Below are 18,847 nucleotides of genomic sequence, written 5' to 3' on the forward strand. Positions count from 1 at the left end.
GCATTACCTTAGAAAAATTATACACCATGAACAAGTGGGATTTATTCCAGGGATGCAAGGCTGGTACAATATCCGCAAATCAATAAACATGATACATCACATAAAGAAATTGAGAGACAAAAATCACATAATCATATTGATTGATGCAGAAAAGGCATTTGACAAAGTCCAGCTCCCTTTTCTGATAAAAATTCTCAGCAAAGTGGGAATAGAAGGATCATACCTCAACATAATAAAAGCCTTATATGACAAACCTACAGCCAACATCATACTCAATGGGCAAAAACTAAATCAATTTCCCTTAAGAACAGGAACAAGACAGGGATGCCCACTTTCACCACTCCTGTTCAACGTAGTACTAGAAGCAGTAGCCATAGCAATCACACAAGAAGAAGAAATAAAAGGCATCCAAATTGGAAAAGAAGTAAAATTGTCATTATTCGCAGATGACATGATACTGTACATAGAAAACCTTAAAGACACCATCAAAACATTATTAGACTTAATAAACATATTCACAACATAGCAGGATACAAAATTAACACCAAGAAATTTATGGCATTTTTATACACCAATAGTGAACTTACAAAAAGAGAAATGAAAAAGACAATCTCATTTACCATGGTACAAAAAAAAAATTAAGATACCTAGGAATAAACTTAACTAAGGAGATAAAAGACCTGTACTCAGAAAACTACAAGACGTTGAAAAAAAGAGATAGAGGAAGACATAAACAGATGGAAGAACATACCATGTTCATGGATTGGTAGAATCAACATCATTAAAATGTTCATACTACCTAAAACAATCTATAAATTCAGTGTACTCCCACTAAAATACCAATGGCATATTTCACAGATCTAGAAAGAACTCTCCAAAAATTCATCTGGGAAAAAAAATCTACGAATAGGGATCCTGAGAAAGAAGAACAAAGTAGGAGGGCTCTCAATACCAGATATCAAGATGTATTACAAAGCCACTTTTCTCAAAACTGCCTGGTGCTGGCACAAGAACAGACATATAGGCCAATGGAATAGAATAGAGAACCCAGAAATTGACCCAAACCACTGTGCTCAATTAATATTTGACAAAGGAGACAGGAACATACAATGGAGTCAAGACAGTCTCTTCAATAAATGGTGCTGGGAAACTTGGTCAGACACACACAAAAAATGAAACTAGACTACCAATATACACCATACAGAAAAATAAACTCAAAATAGACAAAGGACTTAAATGTAAGAAAAGAAACCATAAAAATATTAGAGGAATCCACAGGCAGCAAGATCTCAGATATATGCCCAAGCAATATCTTCACCGACACAGCTCCTAGGGCAATGGAAATTAAAGAGAAAATAAACAAATGGGACTACATCAAAATAAAAAGCTTCTACACAGCAAAAAAACCCATCAACAAAACAACAAGAAAACCCACTGCATGGGAGAACATATTTGCCAACGATATCTCCTATTAGGGCTTAATCAGCAACATTTACAGGGAACTCATGCAACTTAACATAGGAAGACAAACAACCGAATCAAAAAACGTGCAACTGTTCTAAATAGATGCTTTTTGAAATAAGACATAGGAAGGCCAAGAGACATATGAAAACATGCTCAAAGTCACTAATCACCTGAGAGATGCAAATTAAAACGACGATGAGGTACCACCTCACACCTGTCATAATGGCTATCATCAACAAATCAACAAATGACAAATGCTGGCAAGGATGCAGAGAAAAAGGAGCCCTCATGCACTGCTGGTGGGAATGCAGACTGGTGCAGCCACTGTGAGAACATTATGGAGTTTGCTCAAAAAACTAAAAATGGAACTTCCATTTGACCCAGTGATCCCACTTCTAGGAATATAGCCCAAGAAACTTGAAATACCAATCAGACATATATATATATATATATCTGTATGTTCATAGCAACACAATTTACAATAGCTAAGATTTGGAATCACTCTACGTGCCCATCAGCAGATGAGTGGATTAAAAAACTTTGGCACATCTATGCAATGGAATACTATGCCACAGTAAAAAGGAAGGAACTCCTACCATTTGCAACAGCATGGATGGAGCTGGAGAGCATTATGCTAAGTGAAATAAGTCAGTCAGAGAAAGATAAATATCACATGATCTCACTCATAATCTTCTTCTCCAGATGTCCCTTGTTAAGGTGCCATAAGTGCCACAGTCTTTTGCAGCAAGGGTTCAGGAATCAGGAGAAGGAGCTGACACATAAATGAATACACTAGACAAATTTGGAAGGCATGGGGGACCAGGCAGAAACCCTTCTCTAGTGGAATAGGCTCCCCGAATGTCCAGACCCCCGACTTTTTATTTACTTCAATACTCATTTGCCCTCTAGCAAAGCAAACAGACATCAATGGTAAGGTTTGGTAAACAATAGAGGATTATCAGGTTAGGAGAATTGCCTTCAGCTATTCAGCCAGCAGCAGATAATAATATGCAGGTTTTCAGCCCTGCTGAATATCAAAGTCCATCAGCCTTCTGACAAACTTCTTGCATTTATTATGCTAACTACTGTTGGTCTTTGCCTCCAGCAACTTTGTTAACTAGGCTTTTGCTAGAAAACCAAAACAATACAAAAAAAAAACACACAAAAAAACAAAACATAAAGAATACTAGTAAGCTGGAATGAACTAAGTGATACCTTCATTTTCCCATTAACCCAATTCAACACATATACCATCATTAGAGGAACAGGAATCAGGTGCATGTTTGTTCCTGGTACTTAGTGTCAAATATCTGTCTCATAGAGGGAGAGTAAACAGAAGAGCCAGGGAGCTGGCCTGGTCTCCTCTGTAAGTACAGTGACTACATCAGAGGCATGAAGGTAAGAGGAACAAAATGGAGCTGTCCAGGCTTGGCAGGCTCTGAGTCTAGAAAAGTATTTATCCCTACTCACCGCCCCCCTGCAAAAAAAATAACCACACACAATTTCAACTATCGTACCTCAATTCTTTATTTCCAATTTACCTTGCCTTCTACCATTCTCTAGCTATAGAGCAATTCTTATTAGTGTATTCTTTATTACCCTTGTAATCCTAGCCCTGGTCTTATGGATATGAGAGAGTCTTGAGGAATTAACTTTCACCAAAGCTATAACACATCACATGTTGGAATTTTTCCTGTTTAAACATGGAATCACAGATATAATGAGAGTGTGGCATTCTCTAGGAACACTTGACCAAATACTTGACCAAAAACCAGAATATGATACTGTGGTCATGAAATCTTTTTTTCCTTTGCCATTTAGATAATAATCATTATGTACGTAACATGATAATTATTTCATCAGGGTTCCCCAATAATTACTAATTTCCTCAACTTTCCTTTCTCTTCCCTTCAAAAAACTTATCTGGCTTGAGAGATTTTAAATTCTTACTGAAATAAAATTTTCTGTTGATCTCATTTTTCTTTCTTACAGTTTCCATTCTAGCTGAGACAGAAGAAATTAAGGCCATTTTAAAGGACAAGGGAATTGATGTGGAGACCATTGCTGAGGTGTACCCCTTCAGAGTACAACCAGCTCGTATTCTCAGCCACATTTATTCCAGCCTAGGTAAGGAGATTGAACAGTCTGCTAGAATCAGAGCATTATTTGATACAGCCTAGGGATTCTTTCATTTTTTCTTTTTTTTCTTTATCTCATATTGATTTATAAACTGCATATTAGAAGGAATTTTGAGTCTCTGGAACCTAAGTTTCTAACTGTATATATATAGTTAGACATATATATATATGAGCAGACTTGATCGTTTTAGCTGTGTTTTCTGAACTCTTTGGTATATATGGCGTGACTGTTACTAGGCAATATTGCATCGTCATTCCAAGTGTGTGCTTAACTAACATGTTCTCTCCTTTCTTGGGACCTATATTTCTGTTTTGAATACATGCTAACTTACATGGAGTAGTAGCCAAAGAACTTGTGTTTAGGTCTTTTATACTTTGTCATGTAATGAATTGGTTGACAATATTTTAAAAATTCTATTTCTTTTTTCCCCCAAAGTATATTTTATTTTTTAAGTTTTATTTTATTGTTTAAAGTATTACATATAGTATTACATGTCTTCTTTTTCCCCCATTGACCCCCCCCTCTGCCAGCCCCAAACCCGCCCCCCACGCTCCCGGACATGCCCTCCCCCCCTCCCCCCCAGTGTCTGTGTCCATTGGTTATGCTTATATGCATGCATACCAGTCATTTGGTTGATCTCTTACCCCTCCCCCACCCCCCTGCCTTCCCACTGATGTTTGACAGTCTGTTCGATGCTTCTTTGTCTCCGTATCTGTTTTTGTTAATCAGTTTATAATGTTCATTATATTCTTCAAATGAGTGAGATCATTTGATATTTATCCTTCTCTGACTGAATTATTTCATTTAGGATAATGCTCTCCAGGTCCATTCATGCCGTTGAAAAAATTCTATTTCTTAATATAATACTTATTTTTAATTAGTACTTATTTTTATTCGATTTATATATTAAACTTAGTGATGGACACATTAAACAAATTACTGCAAATTACAAGTTTATACAACTTATTACAGATTTCACATTAAACAAATTACACTATTAACTAAAATATTACATAGAGAATTTTTAAACTACCTTGTGGAAGGCTGAATAATGGCCCTCAAAGATACCCATGTCCTAGTTCTTAGAACCTGTGAAGATTACCTTATATGATATATGGCAAAAGAGACTTTGCAGGTATCATTAAATTAAGGGGCTTTAGATGAGGAGTATTAGCCTGTATATCCAGGTAGACCTTAAATGTAATCATAGGTGTCCTTATAAAAGGAAGGCAGAGGGAGATGCGAAAACAGAAATGAGATCAGAGTGATTTAACTTTGAGCCAAAGATTTCCAAGGATTGCCTATAGCCTCTTGAGGTTGGAATTGGCAAGGAACAGATTCTGCTCTGGAGCTTCCAGGAGAAACCAATCCTGCTGACACCTTGATTTTATTTCAGTCCTGTAAACTCATTTGACCTTCAGACCTCCAGAAGTGTAAGAAAATAAATATATGTTGTTTTAAGCCTCTAAATTTGTGGTAATTTGTTACAACAAAAATAGGAAAGTGATACAGACTTTGGTACTAAGAAGTGGGGTGATACTGTAATGAATATCTGAGAGTCAGGTAATGGGTAGAGGCAGGAAGAATTTTGGGTCACATGACAAAAAAGTCTAGATTACCTTTAACAAACTGTTATAAAGGCATTGATGGTAAGGGAACAAAAGGAAATGAGGAACATGTTATTGGAAACTTAAAGAAAAGGATCTTTGTTTTATAGTTACAGAAATCTTAGCTGAACGATGGCATATAGTTTTGTGGAAAACAGAGCTATAAATCATAAATTTGGATATTAAACTGAGGTGATTTTCAAGCAAAGTGTTGAAATCATGACCTGATTTTTTTTTTGGCTGTTTATAGTATAATACGAGAGGAAAGATAAATTGAGGGAAGAACAATAAAGGAAAAAACTAAAACTAGGACTTCATGACATTCTAAGCCTATCTACATTGGAAAAGTTGATAAAATTAGATTTCTGTCAGGAAAACATGCTCTAGAAAAATGGTCAACCTTTTGCTAAGGTTTTGGAAAGATCAAAAGATTAGAATATTCATTAACACAGAGGGCTTTTCAGAGAGGAAAGGAGAGGGAAAGAGAGATAGAAACATTAATGATGAGAGACAATCATTGATCAGCTGCCTCCTGCACGCCCCACAGGGGATCTAGCCCACAACCTGGGCATATGCTCTGACCAGGAATAGAACAAACAGTGACCTCCTAGTTCATAGGTCAGCACTCAACCACTGAGTCATGCCAACTGGGCACAGAGGGCTTTTTGAAGAGATTGGGCCTATGACTGATAGATCCTCTCAACCATCTCAGCAGAATCCTCCTAGAAATAGAGATGGGATTATTTAGGAAAGATCTTGTGGAGGACCCTCTTGTCTAATGGCTTGAACCCTCATGGTGTACCTGTAAGACCTACAGGTTTTTAAGAATGTTATACCAGCAGAAACACTGCCAACTTGGACTGAAAGGAACAGAGGGAGGACAAGTTGAAAAAAGGGTGTCAGGCTCCTAAAATTCTACAGTCAGGAAGCAGGCTGATAAAACTACCCAGCTTCAAACAAGTGCTACCCCTTCAAGAAAAAGAAAGGATGATTTCAAGGGAGGTGCCTTGGGCCCAGAGGGCAGAGCCTCAAGCCACAGAAAATTACTAGAATTCCTTGAAACCTAATGGAGTTTGCCCATCAGTTTTCACAATTACATGGGGCCCTGATTCCTTTCTTCCTTCCATTTTTTCTTTTTCAAAATGAAAATGTTTATAACTCATATAAACAATTTACAGGAGTGTCTCTGCTCATATTTTGAATGCAGATGATATTTTTTCTAGTTTCAATGGTCCACAGATGGAGAAGAATTTTGCCTCAGTGTGGAGCATACCCAGATTTTCACCTATACCTGATTTAGATGATGAGATTCGAGACTTTTGGGCTAATTATATTTAGAAGAAATTTTGGACTTGGCTTGATGCTGTAAAGTGTTGAGAGCTTAGGGCAGGGGTCCTCAAACTACGGCCCGCGGGCCACATGCAAATATAAATATTGTATTTGTTCCCGTTTTGTTTTTTTACTTCAAAATAAGATATGTACAGTGTGCATAGGAATTTGTTCATAGTTTTTTTAAAACTATAGTCCTGCCCTCCAACGATCTGAGCTACAGTGAACTGGCCCCCTGTTTAAAAAGTTTGAGGACCCCTGGTTTAGGGAATATTGGGATGCAGTGAATACACTTTGCATGTGGGAGGGATGTGAATCCTTAGGGGCCAGTGGAAAGCTGGTAGGCTGTGGAAGGCCCCCCAAGGATATCTAAGCCCTAATTCCTTAAACCTGTGAACCATATCTTACATGTCAAAAGGGACTTTGCAGGTATAGCTATATTAAGAAGACTAAGATGGAAAATACTATTCTGGATTCTCCTAAATGTAATCACAAGTATCCTTATAAGAGGAAGCCAAAGGGAGATCAGTGTATAGAAGTAAGTGATGTGATGACAGAAGCAAGAGCTTGAAGTGTTAAGACCACTTGCCTTATCCTCTAGATACCGTGGTCGGCAAACTGCGGCTCACGAGACACATGCGGCTCTTTGGCCCCTTGAGTGTGGCTCTTCCTAAGCCTTAGGAGTACCCTAATTAAGTTAATAACAATGTACCTTCCTATATAGTTTTTAAGTTAAAAAAATCTGGCTCTCAAAAGAAATTTCAATCGTACTATTGATATTTGGCTCTGTTGACTAATGAGTTTGCTGACCACTGCTAGAACAAGCATGTCAAACTCAAAGGCTAACACGGGCCAAATAAACAATGTTTAAAACAAAAGCTTCAATTTTCATAGAAATGTAGGTTTATTTCGATGGAAACATACTGAATACAAAGGGCTGAAATAAATGAGTAGTCATTCACATAAAACAATAGAACATTTTAATTAAAACTAATAGGTTTTTCTTTAACATTAACTTACCAGACACTGAATAACTGCACAAATTAATAAGCGTAACGCAAATAAAACTATTTTTCTTGTTCTCTGAAAGTGAAATATTTCCTGTTGCACACACCAAACAAGTCAGTCCAAGACTAATGATGTGGCAATCGGCTGCTAAAATATTAGTGGAGAGAAATGGTGCACCTGCACATAAGGCACATAAGGGAAATGAATGTAACATGATTGTAGTAATCAGTTATTAACGAACGTTGTAGTTCAATATTAATAATTATGTATAACAGGATATTATAAAAATTAAGTTAGGAAATTTTTGTTAAAACGTTTCTTACATAAAATTGGCTGGGCCGCAAAAATATTCGTTGTGGGCCGCATGCGGCCTATGGGCCGTGAGTTTGACATGCTTGTTCTAGAAGTTGGAAGAGGCAAAAAGGAATTTTTCCTTAGAGCCTCCAAAAGGAACCAGCTCTACTGACACCTTGATTTTGATTTTTACTCATAATAGCCTCATAGGCTCATTTTGGACTTCTGACCTTCAGAACTATGAGTATAAAAGTATGTTGTTTTAAGCCACTAATTTGTTTTAGCACCAATAGCAAATTAATACAATCTTAAATCAAGCCACAAAGGAGTAAATGTGTAAGTAAAGATTGTATTTTAGATAGTGGATTGCCACTTACCAACCCAAAGACTACTTTGTGTATATATGTGTTTGTTTGTGTACTTGTTTTCTTAACCAGTAATTGTCTGTTTGTAATTATAGCCAAGCCAAATCCTGTCCAGCTCAAAACCAGCTTCCTTCCCTTTTTACAAATACCTACTCCAAACATTCAATTACTATGGCAGTAATATAGATCAAAATTGAGAGGAAATCAACCAAGGAGGGAAGGACCAACAGTCAGAGTCTAACTCCTATGCACACATATTTTATGCCAGCAAGACCTGAACTCCCAGACCTATTAACATTCATCTGACTTTAATAGTATACAGATTTCCCCCCCCTTCCATCCTAGTTGTAATGTAGAAAATACCTTTTCTTTGTTATTGAAGTGCAAGGTTAGAATCTTCCAAAGAAACTTTACTAAAAACTGGAAAACTAAAATAGAAATTAGTAAGTCTCTTGAATATAGATCTCAGATCCTAATTAACCTCTATAATCTGGCCACAAATTAGCTTGAATGTTATAAAATTCTGAGCACCCAGTTCCCTACCCTTACTCAACCCTGAGGTAAATGCCAAGTCAAGACTCTGAAACTTCTGATATTGATTTGGGTTGACACTTAACTAGGTGGGATGGGTACCTAAGTCCTTCCCAGAACCTGCTTCCTGTTATAGTATTTTTAAAATTTTCTTTGACCATTCTTTCCAGGCTCAGACTACAATATGCTCCTAGTCACCAGATACCAATCCATTAGTACTAAACCCTTGACAGAAGGAAGATATTTCTCTATGTAGGCCAATTCTTACTCCCTGAGTATTAGTTGATCTTGTAGTTGCCTTCTTTGCCCCTCAGAGGAATCTCTATAGTTTGGGGTTCATGCAAGTCCTATTGGTACCTTTGACCTGATTCTCTCACAGAAGTGGATAGGCTAATTTTACCCTTTGATTTTCACATCCATTCTTCTAAGCTCAAAATAATCTTACTAGGGTATAGGTAGCTTTCAAGCTCTGGGCCATTATTTCTGGAATCTACCCGCATCACATTGGATCCCTCCAACAAACAGAAACAAACTCCTTACTGATTATTTTTTCAAAGTCTACACTCAGTTTTAGGGCATTTTACTAAGTTATTATTTCCTAGTCAAAAGAAATAAGGACTGATGGGTCTTGAGTTTATTGATCAAACATTTCAGGGCCTCAAGTAGCAAACTACATTCATTTTTCAAATATAGTCCTTCATTCACTTCCTTCATTCTTTCATAAGGATCTCTTGCTCACTTATTATGTACCAAACACAGGGCTAGATGCTGTAAGAGGCATAGGCATATAATCAAATAATTATAGTACAATTTTATAAATCCTGTAACAATGGTGTTATATACAAAATTAGGAGGAACAGGATAGATTTTCCTGGGAAAGTCAAGAAAGGCATGATTTGATGACATCAAATGAGTGACTCTTCAAAATTCTATCATTGCAACAATTTCACAATAACAAAATTGCTTTAAGCACACATTGAATGAAGCTATAATTCCACCAAGAAAAACGAGTTATTTTTCCATCAGATATGTTCATTTACATGTGTTATCTAAATTGGATTCTCTGCTTCACCTCAAACACTCATTATTTCATATATTTCAGTTCCATAATGTCTATTTTTTTAAGTTATGAAGTTAATCAATTTTGGGAACTTAAGAACTTTATAAATTTAGAAACTCAGATCTTTATATAGTGCTAATTCTTTTTAATCTGTTAGTTCACATACATACATTTTAATGATTATATTTAATGTGTACATATTAACTTGTGTGTTTTTTCACTTATTTCTCATGTAAATATTTTCACATATTGAAAGAGCTATGTATTATTCCATAAATTAAGGTAATTGTTCCCTTATTATTGGATACTTGAATTGTTTCCAAAATTTTTATCTCTAAAAATTACACCTCTTTCCTTGGAGTATATTCTCAGAAAGGAAATTCTAGATTAGAGTTCAACTTTGTAGCTGATTTTTCCTGTTGCCAGATTATACTTTAAAAAGACCAACCCAGCCCTAACCGGTTTGGCTCAGTGGATAGAGCATCGGCCTGCGGACTCAAGGGTCCCAGGTTCGATTCCGGTCAAGGGCATGTGCCTTGGTTGTGGGCACATCCCCAGTGGGGAGTATGCAGAAGGCAGCTGATGGATGTTTCTCTCTCATCGATGTTTCTAGCTCTCTGTCCCTCTCCCGTCCTCTCTGTAAAAAATCAATAAAATATAAAAATAAAATAAAATCAATAAAAAGACCAACCCATTTTTAATGACATCAATAATTATGAAATATACCTTTAAAAATTGTACTACTCATGCAACATTGTTTTTTAAAATCGTTGTTGGATTAATCATTTTAATATACCTATTATTTTCATTTCTTTTCTTTAATTCCCAGTGAGAGTATGTATTTTTTCAGTTTTATTTTACTGTTTTTTGAAATTGTGTCTCCTATTACTTGCATATCTAGCAGGATCTGCACATTTTCATATATATTTATCAATTTTAAGTATATTTTATGGTAAGCTTTTATCAATGAGGGTTATAATGTATGTCCTATAACTTTTTTAGATATAATTTTCTTGCCTTTGCAAATTTTTAAACATCAAATATACCCATTTTATTAGCTATATCTTTCTTCAGGACTTGTTGAATTTATCTCCTCATTTTATTTGAATAGATATGTTATTCTTGTTCTCTAGTTTTCATAAATAGTAAGTTATCAGATTATAAATTGAAATGTACATTGTGACTGCAGGGAACTGGAAAATAGAGAAAAGCACAAAGGGAGGGAATAAAAATCACCTATAATTCTACCACTCACAGGAAGCCACTGCTTTGTTTTGGGGCTTTTGCTTCCAATCCTATATAATAAAAGTCTAATATGCAAATTGTCCCTTCAACTGGGAGTTCAACCACTTGCTATGACGTACGCTGACCACCAGGGGGCGGCATGGACCATGGTGGGCATCTGCGACGTGATGCTTGCAGTGGGCAGCAGTGGAAGCGCTGCCAGCCCTGATTGGCCCCAATGAGAGCAGGACTGTGGTGCGATGGTGGATCAGGTGAGCGGGCAGTGCCAGGCCAAGGCAGGTGTGAGTGGGGCCCAATCATCCACCCCAATTGCTCCGCAGACAGCGACCAGCAGCAGCAGTGGGGGGTGGGGACACTGCCCAGCTCACAGGCACTGAGGGAGCCAGGCGGGGCCCAGTCACCCCGCTCATTGCCCTGAAAATGGCAACCAGCAGCTGCGGTGGGGGGTGGGGCCTCCACCTGGCTCCCAAGTGCTGAGGGAGCTGGGCCGGGGCCCTATGACTCAGGCGGAGGGGGGCACATGGCGGCCTAGGGGCCCAGGTGCTGCCCAGAGCCAAGAGGTCAGCTCGGGCCTGCCCTTCCACGCTAGATGCTCGCACTTCGATCACCTGCCAGGCCTAGGGACCATACTCATGCGTGAGTTTTGTGTACCAGGCCTCTAGTAAATCTTTATAAAATAAATACACACTTGTTTTTAGAAAAATTGTATCAGAAATAGCACTCTTTGTAATCCGTTTTTTGCAACATAATGATATATGATAAACCCTATTGCATCTTCTTAAATAGCCTCCTACAATCCTATTTTAATATCTGTATTACCATACTTCAGTTTTTTGACATATGGATGACAGATTTGTTTTCATAAATTAAGTAGCCCCCTTTCTAATTATTTTGCAAGTTATCTACTTATATTCTTTTACCATTTTTCTACTGGAAAATTGTCAGTTTATTATTAGTTTATATAAAGTTTTTTATATACTGGGGATGCTAACACTTTGTCTTCCATATATTATTGCAATCTTTTGCTATTTTTATTATTTCCCTTTAATTTTATATTTGATTTTTATATATAGAATTTTTATATTTTTATGTAGTAAAAGTTTTGCCTTTTTGGTTTCTTTTTTTGCTATTATGATTAGAGAGATAGACCCCATTCCTAGATCAGATACATATTCACTGCATTATTTTCCTCTATGGTTACAATTTTACATTTAACTCTTACTCTAGAATTTTAATTTTAGTTTATCTTATGAGGTAAGAATTGTAGCTTGTTTGCCAAATAATTAGCTAGTCTTTTCAGCACTGTTGACTGAATAGTTTGTATAAACCTTGTTTTGAAATGCCACCTTTATCATTTAGTATACACATATAGACTCACTATTTATGTGTGTGTATGTTTCTGTTCTTACTTCATAGTGCTGTTGATCATAGTTTCTTCTCTTCTCATACTACACTTTTTAACTTACCATAGCTTCAGCTTCACCAATGATTAGGGAAATGTAAGGCAAAGCAACTATGAAATACAAACTTTTGTCTATCAATTCTACAAAAGCTAAGATTGATAATATCCATGTTGTTTAATAGGTGGAGAAATGGACACTCTTGGCAATCCCAGTAGTAGTGTAAATCAGAGGCAATTTAGCATTTCCTATAAAACATTTAATTTGCATACCTTTAACCAACAACCTTACTTCTGGACTCTATCCTATATAACACATATGCCAGTACTCAAGGATATGTACAGAGATGTTCATTACAACATAATTTGTAATGGCAAAACAATAATTAGAAGCAACCTAATATCTATAATAATAAAAGGGTAATATGCTAATTAGACCAGACATCATTCTGGACAAAGACAGGGCCGGAGGGAAGCCTGGGTCCCTGGTGCCAGATGGAAGCTGGTGCTGGCACCGGGGGAACAAAGGCCTACTCTTGCACAAATTTCGTGCATCGTGCCTCTAGTGTATGGATAAGAATGATTAAATTATGACATATTGTGCCACAGTTTAAAAAAATAAGGTAGATTTTCAGCTTCCAGCTATGATAAAATAACTTGTCTTCATACTAAGAACAACTACAATGGCTAGATTTTAAAAATAAAGGCAGCCCTAACTGGTTTGGCTCAGTGGATAGAGCGTTGGCCTGCGGACTGAAGGGTCCCGGGTTCGATTCTGGTCAAGGGCATGTACCTTGGTTGTGGGCACATTCCCAGTAGGAGGTGTGCAGGAGGCAGCTGATAGATGTTTCTCTCTCACCGATGTTTCTAACTCTCTATCCCTCTCCCTCTCCTTTCCTCTCTGTAAAAAATCAATAAAATATATATTTTAAAAAATAAAAATAAAGGCAAATGTGGCATCAGAAAGTAATTAAGACAGCCAGGACTTGAGAATCCAAAATCCAGGAGAGAAGAGGACCTCAGAGAAGTAACCTCACTATTCTCTGTGCAGTTTCCCTTTGAGGCATTTGCTGATTCTTAGGCTGTGCTTGCATGGGCTGAGGAGGCCAAGAAACCAAATATAAAGTCTCTCTGCTAGGAAGAAAATATCTGTTTCAGGACCTTTCAATGTGGAAGGGATTGTGATAAATACCCTGGGCTTTCAGTTGAATCTCTGAAAGATGGGCTACACCCTAAAAGCAAAGGCAAATCAGAAATAGACCAGTTCTCAGAAAGCCTGAAACAGAAAGCCTAAAACACAATCTTCTCAATCTGTGATTGGACTAAGGTGATCTGCATGTAGTGTACCTGCCTGCCAAAATACACTGAATTGCCTCTGGAAGGAAATAATATCCAGGGCCTCTACAATTCTTTAAACCATGTGTTCAGCATTGAAAATATATAATATGACACGATAGGAAACTGAATAAACAAAAGCCAAAATAAAAAAATGCAATCAAAACAGACACACAGACTTGTATTCAGCATAGTATTTGGCTTTCCAGCTAGAGCAATTAGGCAAGGAAAAGAAATAAAATGCACCCAAATTAGAAAGGAAGAAGTAAAATTGTTTACAAATTACATGATCTTACATGTAAAAAACCCTGAAGAATCAACTAAAAAAATAAGAATAAACAAATTCAGCAAAGTTATAGTATACAAAATCAACACATAAAAATCATTTGCATTTGTATACACTAACAATAATCAATCCAAAAAAGAAATTAAGAAAACAGTTTCATTTACAATTATATCAATAATAAAATACTTTGGAATAAACTTAAGCAAGGAGGTGAAAGATTTGTACACGGAAAATGACAAAATGTTGATAAAAGAACTGAAAAAAGACACAAATAAATGGAAAGACATAATGTTCGTAGATTGGAAGCCAATACTGTTAAGATGTCAAAACATCCAAGATGATTGACAGGTACAATGTCACCCCTATCAAAAACCTAATGACATACTTAAAAGAAAGAAAAATAATTAATTCTGAAATTCATATGGAATCTTGAACAATCCCCAAAACAATCTTAAAAAATAAAAAACAAAGCTGCAAAATCCACATTTTCTGATTTCATAACTTACTATAAAGCTACAGTAATCAAATTAGTATAGTATTTGTATATAGACATATATGTAGAAAAATGGAATAGAATGGAAATCTCAGAGACGCACCTTTGCCGATATGGTTAAGTGGCTTTTGACATAAGTGCCAAGTCCATTTAATGGGGAAAGGATAATCTTCTTAAGACATGTTGCTAGGTAAACAGGATATACACATGCAAAATAGTGAAGTTGGAAACTTACTTTACACCATATACAAAATTTAACTCAAAAAACATCGAAGACCTAAACCTAAAAGCTAAAGTTATAAAATTCTTAGAATAGTGTAGAAGGGGAAACATTCATAACATTGGATTTGGTGATGATTTCTTGGATATAAACCCAAAGCACAGGTAACAAAATAAAATTTAATTAAATTGGATTTCATGAAAATTAAAAAGTTATATGATAGACACCATCAACAGAATGAAAAGGCAAACCACAGAATGAGAGCAAATATTTGTAAACCATACACCTGATAAAGTATTAATATCCAGCATATATAAAGAACTCCCACAACTCAACAACAAAAAATTCCCCTTAAAACCATCTATAAATTCAGCCTTGGCAGGTGTAGCTTAGTTGGCTGAGCATCAATGGTGCGCCGAAAGATTGCCAGGTTCAATTTCTGGTCAGGACAAATACTCAGGGTGGGTTGTGTGCATATGGGAGGCAACTGATCTCCCTCATCTCTCTCTCTCTCTCTCTCTCTCTCTCTCTCTCTCTCTCTCTCTCTCTAAAAATCAATAAAAGCATTTTTTAAAAAGCCATCTATAAATTCAATGCAATCCCTATCAATAGCATTTTTCACAAAAATAGAAAAAATGATCTTAAAATCTATAATAATAAAAGTGTAGAAGAAACCAAGATGGCGGCATAGGTAAACACCTGAAATTGCTGCCTCACACAAACACTTCAAAAATACAACTAAAAGACAAAACGGACATCATCCAGAACCACAGGAAGGCTGGCTGAGTGGAAATTCTACAACTAGAAGGAAAGAGAAAAGCACACTGAGACTCAGAGGAGGTGCGGAAGTAAAGTGCAGAGGTACAGAGGCTGGCGGAAAGGGCTGGCAACTGAGGACGTGGTTGTCTTTTTCAATCAGCAGGGAGACACAAGCTCCCAACGGCCCTGACTCCAGTTCCGGGCGAGTCTCTGGGGACCCAGACTCATATGGGGAGAAACTGGATTGTCTGGCAGCGGGCAGAACTCGAGGGTGGCTTTCTCTCAGAGGTGCTTGCAGCGATTACCATGGGCCACTGAGACCCGGGACCTCTTAGAGCAGGGCTAAGGATCAGCCATAGCTGTTTGCTCCACCCTGTTGATTCCCTGAGACCACACTCCACCCAAGCTGTGCACAGAGACTTTTGTATATGAATGACCTGGCCCTTTGCAATCTAAAATTACCTAACAAACTGCAGCTGGGTCAGAGAGACCCAGTTCATCCAAAAGAAGGTCCAAGGCCCTACAGCAGCTTGCATTGCTTCACAGCTGGGCCTCATCTGTGCACCTCCAAATCCCAAACAAAGAAGAGGAATCTGCAGCTCTCTCCGTAGCTCCTGCCAGGTAGCCTCAGGAAGAGGCTAAATTAGCACCTCCTTAGAGATTCAAGAGCCAGTGTTCCCAGTGGTCAGAGTGGGACCATCCAGATTTCAACTCCTCAGAGACATAAGGGACACACTTAGGGGGCAGACTCAGTGAGCACCAAAGCCCCACTGAAACAAGTCTTGCCCGTGAGGGGTGTTTCCAGCACAGAAGTTCTCCCACTGTAGACACAGCTGATTTTCACAGCCAATTGGCCTGGAGGTCAATTCCTCCCAGTGATACTAACTACAATCAAGGCTTAACTACAACAAGACTGTGCACACAGCCCACAAAGGGGTGCACCAAGGGTTTCCACCTCAGGTAATTGGGGAGGCTGAGCTACTGGGCCCTATAGGACACCTAGCACAGAAAACCACTCTATCAACACAGGAAAGCAGCCAAAATGCAGAGACAAAGAAACAGGTCACAAATTACAGAAATGGAGGAAAGCAAACTACTGGGTATAGAGTTCAAAACCACACTTTTAAGGTTTTTCAAGAACTTTCTAGAAACTGCCGATAAATTTAGTAAGACCCTCAGTAAGTCTAGTGAGACCGCCAATAAAGTTAGTAAGACCCTCAATAAGTCTAGTGAGACCCTCGAGGATATAAAAAAGGACCAACTAGAAATTAAGCATACACTGACTGAAATAAAGAATATTATACAGAGATCCAACAGCAGACTAGAGGATCGCAAGAATCAAGTCAAAGATTTGAAGTACGAAGAAGTAAAAAACACCCAACCGGGAAAGCAAAAAGAAATAAGAATCCAAAAATATGAAGATAGTGTAAGGAGCCTCTGGGAAAACTTCAAGCTTACCAACATCTGAATTATAGGGGTGCCAGAAGAAGAGAGAGAGCAAGATATTGAAAACCTATTTGAAGAAATAATGACAGAAATCTTCCCCTACCGGGTGAAACAAATAGACTTACAAGTCCAGGAAGTGCAGAGAACCCCAAACAAAAGGAATCCAAAGAGGAAAACACCAAGACACATCATAATTAAAATGCCAAGGGCAAAAGACAAAGAGAGAATCTTAAAAGCAGCAAGAGAAAGACAGTCAGTTACCTACAAGGGAGTACCCATACGATTGTCAGCTGATTTCTCAACAGAAATTATGCAGGCCAGAAGGGAGTGGCAAGAAATATTCAAAGTGATGAATACCAAGAACCTACAACCAAAATTACTCTACCCAGCAAAGCTATAATTCAGAATTGAAGGTCAGATAAAGAGCTTCACAGATAAGAAAAAGCTAAAGGAGTTCATCACCACCAAACCAGTATTATATGAAATGCTGAAAAGTATCCTTTAAGAAGAGGAAGAATAAGAAAAAGGTAAAGATACAAATTATGAACAATACACATCTATCAACAAGTGAATCTAAAAATCAAGTGAATAAGAAATATGATGAACAGAATAAACTGGTGAATATAATAGAATCACGGGCATAGAAAGGGAGCGGACTCACTATTCTCGGGGGGGGGGAGGGGTGTGGAGGGTGTGGGCAGAGACTGGACAAAAATCGTACACTATGGATGAGGACAGTGGGGGGGGGTGACGGCGGGGGGGGGTGGGAACCGGGTGGAGGGGAGCTATGGGGGGGAAAAGAGGAACAACTGTAATAATCTGAACAATAAAGATTTAATTAAAAAATAAATAAGTAAATAAATAAATAAAATTTTAAAATTAGTTAAAAAAATAAAATAAACCTACTGAAGATGGCCCCCAACAAGATGGCAGGGAGAGAGAGAGTGAGGGAGCGAAAGGGGACTATGTAGACATCTCCGGAGTGTGTGTGTGTGTGTGTGAGAGAGAGAGAGAGAGAGAGAGAGAGAGAGAGAGAGAGAGAGAGTTAAATCTTGCAGGACTTTTGGGGGCTGGCTGACCAAGCAGTCTTAGACTGCAAAACTCCAGTGCCACTGCAAACACTCCTGGGCAGCCAGGCACTGGCACAGAAACCACGCCATCTTGAAGGGCAGAACTGCTGTGACTAGGATTCTAGCCTCACCACCACCCAGACTGGCCCCAGAGGCAAACTGGGACCCTACAGGCACTCTAGACAAAGCCCTGCTACCACAGCTACAGACCCAAGGACACCGAGACTCCAGACATTCCGGTCACAGATTTCTGTGAGTCACAGAGCACACCCCCCTCCCAGACAGCCCGCTGTAGTGGCATAGGGCCTGCGCAACCCACAGTGCAAGCAGGCCTACCACCAATACAAGATGGTTGTGTAGCCCAGCCCACCTTGCAAGTCGGGGACTCTGATTCTCGGCACACGCTCGAGGCTGAACTGAATGCTAATGAATTTGATTCTTGGCTCGTGCACACGGGGACTCTCTTTCTCATTGCACACAGCAACAGTATTGAGCCTACTCAACCCATGGCACTCGAGCGGGCCTCCCCTGACACAGGACAGCTGTGCAACCCAGCCCCCCTAGCAGGCCAGGGACTCTGATTATCTGCATGTGCGCGTGCAGACTGATTCTTGGAGTGCGCACAGACACCCTGAGCACTAGTAACTTTGATTCTCGGCACGTGCATGCATAGACTGTTTCTCGCCAAGCACACACACGGGGACTCTGATTGTTGCTGCACACGTGCCAATTGATTCTTGGCATGCACACGAGGCTGCACTGAACGCCAGTGACTTTGATTCTGTGTTCCTCATTGT

The 18,847-nt window shown here is 38.4% G+C and overlaps 1 protein-coding gene across 6 annotated transcripts in view; it reads left to right on the forward strand.

The window, feature by feature from the left end:
* PHKA1 (phosphorylase kinase regulatory subunit alpha 1) overlaps positions 1 to 18,847 on the forward strand; it is a 296,474-nt gene that overhangs the window by 180,307 nt on the left and 97,320 nt on the right. For all 6 annotated transcript variants that reach the window (XM_059679280.1, XM_059679283.1, XM_059679284.1 and 3 more), the window contains one exon: positions 3,457 to 3,591. In XM_059679280.1, coding sequence (XP_059535263.1) covers positions 3,457 to 3,591 — 135 coding nt within the window. The remainder of the gene's footprint in view (positions 1 to 3,456; positions 3,592 to 18,847) is intronic.

Source organism: Myotis daubentonii, chromosome X (genome assembly GCF_963259705.1).
Source record: "Myotis daubentonii chromosome X, mMyoDau2.1, whole genome shotgun sequence".
NCBI lineage: Eukaryota > Metazoa > Chordata > Mammalia > Chiroptera > Vespertilionidae > Myotis > Myotis daubentonii.